The sequence below is a fragment of the Periophthalmus magnuspinnatus genome, chromosome 1 (genome assembly GCF_009829125.3).
Source record: "Periophthalmus magnuspinnatus isolate fPerMag1 chromosome 1, fPerMag1.2.pri, whole genome shotgun sequence".
Lineage (NCBI taxonomy): Eukaryota > Metazoa > Chordata > Actinopteri > Gobiiformes > Gobiidae > Periophthalmus > Periophthalmus magnuspinnatus.
In genome coordinates, this window is record NC_047126.1 from 6,770,999 (window position 1) to 6,779,714 (window position 8,716).

General features: G+C 41.2%; 2 protein-coding genes across 3 annotated transcripts in view; both read left to right on the forward strand.

Annotated features, from left to right (window-relative positions):
* LOC117376602 (bifunctional apoptosis regulator-like) overlaps positions 1 to 8,716 on the forward strand; it is a 131,058-nt gene that overhangs the window by 88,372 nt on the left and 33,970 nt on the right. The gene's annotated exons all lie outside the window — the stretch shown is intronic.
* On the forward strand, positions 693 to 8,711 carry LOC117377754 (probable glutamate--tRNA ligase, mitochondrial). Of its 2 annotated transcripts, none has more exons than XM_033974249.2 (10): positions 693 to 1,113; positions 1,762 to 1,917; positions 2,684 to 2,873; positions 3,408 to 3,558; positions 4,232 to 4,553; positions 5,113 to 5,221; positions 5,437 to 5,590; positions 7,384 to 7,514; positions 8,044 to 8,176; positions 8,530 to 8,710. In XM_033974249.2, exons 1-10 carry the CDS (start codon positions 891 to 893, stop codon positions 8,620 to 8,622), a joined length of 1,662 nt encoding a protein of 553 aa, XP_033830140.1. In that variant the 5' UTR covers positions 693 to 890; the 3' UTR covers positions 8,623 to 8,710. The 2 variants fall into 2 exon arrangements, with proteins under 2 accessions (XP_033830140.1, XP_055081395.1); XM_055225420.1 differs by having other exon boundaries at positions 707 to 1,113; positions 8,533 to 8,711.

Here is an 8,716-nt window from a genome sequence, read left to right on the forward strand (position 1 = left end):
CTTTGAAGAAGTGCATAAGAAGTGCATTTGTAAGTTTTGTTATTAATGAATTTGTGGGGATATAAACATGTAAAGGTTAATATATGAGACAAAACACAGAAAAAAGGGGGATGAAATTGCTTCTGATTGAAAACCAAAGTAATCCAAAGTCAGAGCTTGTATTCCCATTAAACAATAACCTAATATGTTTAAGTTATTCTTCACAAAGGCAGAGGACAATGGGATTATGTTGTCACTACCTGCATGTGGGCGGTCCAAGTAAATGACTCTTACAAAAAAGATCAGGTCCAACCAGTTCTTCTTATTTCCAGTAATTTGTTCTGTATGATGTATATGTACTATAGGTCAATTTCAATTTATTATTTTTTTATTTATTTTTTTAGCAAATATTGCTATTGATAACACATGAATGAATAATGCCACATGAAATAATAAGATCATATATAAAATGAGAAAAACATAGCGCAGGTGCATCCATGAGAGGGCAGTATTGATTTGGTTAACCGTTGACTGTAATACCAAATTTATAATTCAGTTATCTTACATTGTATCAGCTTGTAATTCATTTTCTACTCGTCTACAATAATTATATGCTGTTCGAGAGTACACTGTTAATTGTTTATTTTCGTTTCAGTAATTAACTCATGTCAGTTGATGTCTTTTGTCCATGTGGAGTTACCATACGCAAGATGGCGGCGCCGTGGAGGCAAGACTGACGCAAATCTGGTAGCGACTTTCACGCCGATGTTGACGTTAGGAGGATACTTAAAATTCATGACGGCACGTTTTGTCTGAAAGCACAAAGTTTTGACAGCTTTAAAACACAGCTGGCATAGTCAAAAGACAGTTATAGACATAGAAAATGACAGCTTGCTAACTAGCATGTCTGAATGATGTCCCGGTTTGCCCGCAGCAGCACAGCCGGTTTTGGGGACATGACCTTTTGTCTGCGGGTCTGTGTTCGCCTGGCTGTGGGTGGAGGCTGCAGGGTCGTTCTCCGGAGATGCTCCACGGTTCCGGGACAGGTTGGGTCCGGGGAAGGGTGCTCAACGGGTCTGGGACAGGCCAAAGAGGGTGCAGGGGTCAGAGTGCGTTTCGCGCCAAGCCCCACAGGTGAGCACGTGCCCCCTGGATTACAGCTGAGTTTGATGACAGCTGCGTGAGTGGTGGAGGCAAAACTATATCTGATAATTATAAGAGGTTGTCATGAGTTGCCAAGTCCTAGGAGTGTTTGGATTGAACATATTATAAAATACTCAAAGCAGGACAAGATGAACTACTCCAAACCCAAACTAAACCAAGGATGAAGAACTAAACCAGGTCTAAGTAACGTTACACCAGATCTGATCCCATAGACTAGGGCCATCTAAACCTGTTGGACAGAATAACTAATTAAAGGTGCAATTTAACATTTAGAATATGTAACAAAAAAACTGTACATTTTTGTATATTTCTACCTCTAAGACTAGTTTATTTTTAAGCATCTTTTTTGAACTTGTATATTATTATTTTTCAGTGTTTTATATTGCACTTTTTCACCGAAGAACGTTCCTAGTTTGTGAGTTGTGTTCACTGACAATAGCAATAAAAGTCCTCTGATTCTGATATACTGTTTCCAAGACAAATTTCTCCTAAGGACACAAATAAAGAAGGCTTAACCAAAACCCGTCCTGCACTACTACAAACAAATATGATGCAACCTGATATTTTTTCCTAAAATTGTGAGGCACTTCCATCGTCTGACTGTGAACTCTTTGACAGGGTTTTTGCACCTGGGAGGCCTGCGCACCGCTCTGTACAACTATCTCTTTGCCAAGAAGTACGGAGGCACCTTCATTTTACGCCTGGAGGACACGGACCAGAGCCGGCTGGTCCCAGGAGCGGCCCAGGCTATAGAGGACATGCTTGACTGGGCAGGTACTTGCTAGATCAGGGTACTCTCAGGCCACACACTCACTGCATCAGGTACTCTCAGGCCATAGACTCATTGGATCAGGGTCCTCTCAGCACATACACTCACCACATCAGGGTACTCTCAGCTCAAACACTCACCGCATCAGGGTACTCTCAGCTCATACACTCACTGCATCAGGGTACTCTCAGCTCAAACACTCACCGCATCAGGGTACTCTCAGCTCATACACTCACTGCATCAGGATACTCGCAGGCCATAGACTCACCATATCAGGGTACTCTCAGCCCATAGACTCATTGCATCAGGGTACTCTCAGCCCATAGACTCATTGCATCAGGGTACTCTCAGCCCATAGACTCATTGCATCAGGGTACCCTCAGCCCATAGACTCACCGTATCAATATGATTTCAGCTTTTAGGGGACATGCTGAGCTGGGGAAACATGAGTAACATGAGAGGTTATGCCGTAGGACTGTGGGCAGCTTCAGGCCTGAACTCTGCCAAAAACTCTGTAATCTAATTGTTACAGTTGTCTTTCGCCTTGTATTACTCTGAGGTGTTATTTTACTGTTACTGGATTTATAGATAAGGCCATCTTGGAACTTATTAACATAAAAAAAACACAGCTAGCTTAGATCAGTGTGAATCTTTTATGTACAAATATTTGACTGCATTATTTGTTCTTTTACACTTAATAATACAACTTAGCATCACTTGTACCTCTTTCCTAACATGGAGCTTGTGGGTCTGTTTCTGTTTGTGACTCAGGGATCCCTCCAGATGAGAGCCCCCAGCGTGGAGGACCTGTGGGGCCGTACCTCCAGTCCCAGAGGCTGCAGTTGTACTCCTCCACGGTCCAGCGCCTGCTCCAGTCTGGGCACGCCTACCACTGCTTCTGCAGCCCCCAAAGACTGGAGCTGCTCAAGAAGGAGGCTCTGCGCAGCGGTCAGACACCCAGGTACTCATCATGTCTGTGGTCTGAACCCTCACAGGACTGCTTTTATTCATTCATTAATTTTATGTACTGAAGAACTAATGTTGTAGGATATGGGGGAAACTCACAAGGATGGCCTATATTGCAATAACAGTATTTTATAATAGTATAATATAAATTTAACAAACTTATCCATGAGGTAAAGCTACAATCCACAAGTGTATTTGTTTTTGTTTTTTCGTTTTTTTTGTTATCAGTAGATGGCAGATGTGAAACCTGTCCCCCCTTCTCCTCACCCGGCCCCTTCCCTCCCCCCTCACCCCACATTCATGTTGGCTGGTATTTCAGTGACAATCCTTTTGCAGTAGCTTTGTGCAGTCTTGTAGAAACAGGTTCATACTGATTTACACTTGCTTGATCTTGGTTTAGGTCCAGTTTATGAGCATTTGGTCCTGTTCATGTCCTGGTTTTGTGCTGGTCTTTTCTTGGTTTAGTTGCAGCTTTAGTCACAGTTTTTGTCAGGGTGATGGTGCATGCCTGAGAGTTGTGTGTCCACAGGTATGATAACCGGTGCCGGCATCTGGAGCCCGCACAGGTGCAGCAGAGACTGGACCAGGGCCTCAGTCATGTGGTCCGGTTCCGTCTGCAGGAGGGGGTGGAGTCTTTCCAGGACCTGGTCTTTGGATGGACTCGTCATGAGGTGGCACAGGTACCACACTTCCACAGTAGGATTTATATTTACTATTCATTTAACATTTACACAGCTGATATTTATTATATTTGATAATAAAAGAATGGTGGGATTATGGGTTTAAAAATACACAATTTGTTATCAGTTTAGGATGAGTGGGAAAATACAAATTGTATTTATTTATATTAAAGTCCCAAAATGAAGGCCAGTTGCCCCTGTAATGTTTATTTTTCTTTGCATACACATTGTAAGTTAAAGGTGCACAATGTGTCTGCCACCTGCTTGTTTCCATTGAGACTTCATTGCTTTGTCTGGAATGTTCCGTAGTATGACATTAAACTTATCTATAACACTAGACCTGGTTACAGATCAGATCTGTGGAGAGCTGAGCACGCACACAGTAAAAATGCATTCAATGTATATTTGCACAATAAAAACACCTGTAATGAAATAAATGGGGAAAACAATAAAAATAAAAGAGACAAGTTTAATGCCATACTGTGGAACCGTCTACGCAATAATATCTCTATGGAGACAAAGAGCAGGCTGTTCACCTGAAATGCTACACAGGTCTGTCATTTTCAGACTGTTAATTCTACCAATGAATAGATGAAGGGGCTTATTTAACCACCAAAGTGACAGTGGAGTGATATTACAGTTTTAATGTTGAGTTTTGATTGGTGTTGTGCAGGTGGAAGGAGACCCTGTGATCCTGAAGGCAGACGGCTTCCCCACGTACCACCTGGCCAACATCGTGGACGACCACCACATGGGAGTGAGCCACGTGCTGCGCGGCTCTGAGTGGCTCATCTCTACGTCCAAACACCTGCTGATGTACCGCGCCCTGGGCTGGACCCCCCCGACCTTCGGACACCTCCCACTGCTCACGAACAAGGACGGCTCCAAGCTGTCCAAGCGCCAGGGTCACATCTTCATCCAGAGGTTCAAAGCAGAGGGGGTCCTGCCTGAGGCCCTGCTGGACATCACCACCAACTGTGGCTCGGGCTTCGACTGTGAGTCTGAGCAAACACTAGGGACATTTGACTGGTTTGGTTGGAACAACACATTCAAAGTTAGAGCAAAAATATATAAAAAATAAATCCTCTAGAAGAAATGATTGATTCGGTTGTTTCTGTTGAACAAAATTCAGCACAAATCTTTATCTAAGTCACTACATTTTGAAGCTTTATAAAACCTCAAAACCTGTTCAAAATATGTTTACTTTTTACTCATTAACATTTTTTTTAAACTGGTACTTTAATACTTTTACTTAAGTAGATTTTTTTCATGTGATACTTTAACTTGAAGTTTATTTGCTCATGTATCTGTACTTTTACTTAAGTAACAGAATGGATTACTTCTTCTATCACTACTCTATACACACCTTTAGTTTTGTTTTACATGGGATTTGAACAGACTTTAGTTTCGTTCAATTCAGCTTTTATTCTGATCTGGTCCAACAGAAAATTTAAACTAGACATGCCGACAAGCCAAAAATAAATCACTAGGATAAGACTCATAACATTTCATAACAGTTTAACTAATCCATATGTATACGTGTGTGTGCTGCAGCTAACCGAATGGGCCGCAGTCTGGAGGAGCTGATCGCAGAGTTCAACCCCACCAAGATCACCACTCACTCTGCTCTCATGGACCTGGACAAGCTGCCCGAGTTTAACCGGTGCGCCCCTGCTGGTGATGATGCTAACTGTAGACCTGTCAACTTATCGTTTAGTATATAAAAGATAGAATAAGTTTTGGGGTCAGTATTTATTGTGGGTACTTTTTTATGTACTAGTTGGAAACCTTTTGTTATTTTGTGCTACTACAATTAGCATCTAACACTAGTTCTGTTTGTGTGTGTCTGTGTGTGTGCATGTATGTGCGCACATGTAGGATCCACCTGCAGCGGCACGTGGATGACCCTCAGCTCTGTTCCTCTCTAGTGGATCATCTCCAGAGCCTGCTCCTGCTCCAGTACTCGGAGCTCAGCCTGGACCAGGACGTTCTGCAGCCTGAGTACATCACACGGGTGATGCACCACAGGAAGGTGAGCCCACAGGCACATGGGGAGTAAACTATAAACATGTAGTGTATACAGAAGGCTACAGGTTACAGCACTGGTGGGTTTCAGGACAGAGTAGCCAAACATTTTACTCAAGTAAGAGTCATGTTCTTTCAAAATAATATTACTCAAGTAGAAGTAGTAGTCCAAGAAAAAAAGTATTTGGGAAAACTAATTTGAAGGACAAAACATTAAACGATGCAGAAAATATGGTATTTTCAAACAGACACAAAAATGAGACAAAGTAAAATTATATCTGAAGGAGCTGCAAAAAACACTAATGTTCAAATAATTTCATATTGTCGACATAAAGCTTTTGTCACTTGTAGACTCAGTGAGAAAGGGAACCACAACTTTTAAGTGAAAGTATGGTTAGTTCAATAAAATATTACTCATGTAGGAGCAAAAGTAAGTATGCAATGTAAGTAGGTTTGAGTACTAACCAGCTCTGATTTCAGATTGTTAACACTGCTCTAATGACAGGGTTTATCCACATCTGACACAAAGTTCAATGTCTTCTCTGGCAGAACAAAGCATGAACATGACATGAAAAAAGTTAATATTTTTTCACAACATTAGAAAGCGATGCCTTTATTCAACCTCAAAGGTGTGTCTTTTGTCAGGTGAAAGGACTCTAAGCCGTAAGATTAATATGACAAGTTTGTGGAGCCAATCCCAAACAAATAGTGAGAAGGTGTGTGTATATTTTGTGATTGGATATTTCTTTCAAAAGCAGTGAAGAGTTGTATATAGTTGTATATCATCCAGTTCTAGAGCAGAGGTTGGCAAACCTTTCTTCAAATTTTCTTGGGAAAATTCCCCCAAACTCCCTTTTCCTGATTGTATGAAGGGCCAAGGGACTGTTTTATACTATTTATACCATACAACATTTTGAGTATGATTATGAATGAGCTGCACTAAATGTATTGCAGTGTGAGAATATATGATAAATGAGAAAAAGTATCATATGACTGTGGCAAGTCGAGGCACTCTGAGACATGTACTTTTCAAAGGCACCTTAAGTTTGTTCTAGAGAAGACATGGGTAAACTATGGCCCACCAAATGTGACCAAATTATATTAAAATAGGTAAGGGTAAACCTTGTTTGAAGTTTTTCTTCTGTGTTTATTTAACTGAAATTGAATAAATTAATTATTAATTTAATTAATGCATTTGGAAAACAATTTGTACGATGAGCCTTGCATACTCAGGCTTTGCTAATGTAATATATACATATACATATCCTGGCCCAAACCCTCTCTCAAATTTTAGAACCCACTGTGGCCCGTGTGTCAAAAAGTTTTCCCTGGCCTAGAGCTTATACAGACTTTAAAACACATGCCAAAAGACCATGACTAGAACAAAATGTCCTATTTCAGATGTTCCTTAGTAATAGAGAATATATAAAAATAAAGTCTATTCTGAAGCCTTTAGTCACCAGGTTTAACCTTTTATTTGGTTAAATATGTATTTTTAAATATTCCAAAGTAAAATAAAAACAATAATTGACTGTGGACTAATAAAAAAAAAAGGAAAAACTGGTTTGTCTGCAGCTACTAAAATAACTGTTAGTGGCAGTCATACATGTTCCATACATTTGTCAGATTCATCCTGCTTGTATTACATGAGCCTGGTGCCTTGATTAAGTTCATTAATGCAGTAAATGTGGTGTAGACTGATTTCAAAGTGATCTTCTGTGCACTTGAGCAGTTTTGAGGAGGATAAAAGAGCTTTGAAACGGTTCATCAGTCATGGTTCCTCTCTTGTCTCCTCTGTAGGGACACATCTCATCTGTGAAGGAGCTGCTCAGCCCACAGTACTCCTACCTGTGGATCCGCCCATCCTACACTCCCCAGCAGGTGGCAGCAGTCACCAGCGAGGCCCCCCACATCGCCTCTTTAGTCATCAGGTACAGTATTGTTACCACTGAGGTTTGATAAAGGCTAGAGACAGCATCATCATGGGAACCAACATTCAGTTTTAGCAGCCACGAAACAAAAGTTTATGGGCTTTTTGTATTTGTACTTTATCTAATATTCTACCATACTCTTGTGTAAAAAAGTCTTGAAAGAAATATTTTTTTCATTCTAAGTAATAAATTATTCTTTTTATTGCTATGTTAGATTTAACATTTTAAAAGTTAGCATTAGTACTGAGACACTAAAGAAATCAAAATAAAAGTTTCCTTTCAGTATTTAATGATTTTAGCGCAAATGGCGGTGCCCACCCTGCCCCTAACCGGAAGTAGCCGGCTGCCGTTAAGCACAGAGCCAATTTTGCTCCTCTTAAAATCACAAAATGGCTCCTTCAACTTCCACAGCAGCAGAATTCATGATCTCTCTAGATGTTATTATATCTCATTAACTGTGACTTCATACCAATACTACTCAAGTACAAATACAATTCAATTCAAGAGTCTGGTGCCTTTTCTGGTGCAGGCTGATGGAGCAGAGCGGGGAGCTGACAGTGGAGCGCCTGAGCTCAGAGCTGAAGGCTGTGGCCAAGCAGAGCCAGCGCACCCAGTACAGAGAGGTGATGAAGCTGCTGCGGCTGGCTCTCAGCGGCCTGCAGGTAACTACACTCTCATGTCAAGTACACGTCTACAATACAAGCTTTTCCATGGCCCATACCCATGTATATTTAAATCCAGAACAGTGATGATCTATAGCTCATGTGAATCAGCATATGACTGTTTTAACTCAGATTACACACTGCAGTTTCCAAGTGTGTATTTGCAGTATAGACATGACTAAGCACACTGACTTCAGAGTCATCCCTCTTTAGAGTCAAGAAGTGACTCAGTAGAGCACTATAAACACACAGCTGATAGAGGCAGTGAGAACAGGCACTTCCTCTGTCCATGCCAAAGCTAACATGCTAACAGTTCCCTCTGATGTTAACAGTTCCCTATGTTGTGTTCACAGCAGGGCCCCAGTGTGGCGGAGATGATGGTGTGTTTAGGAGTATCTGAGACAGTACAGAGGCTCCACAGACTGCTGCAGCCTGCACACACCTGAAGGATCCACACACGGACCAACTCCACAGACTGCACTATGTCCCTCATATGGGAATTATTATATTTTATATTAAAAAATATGTTTTCAAAATGGA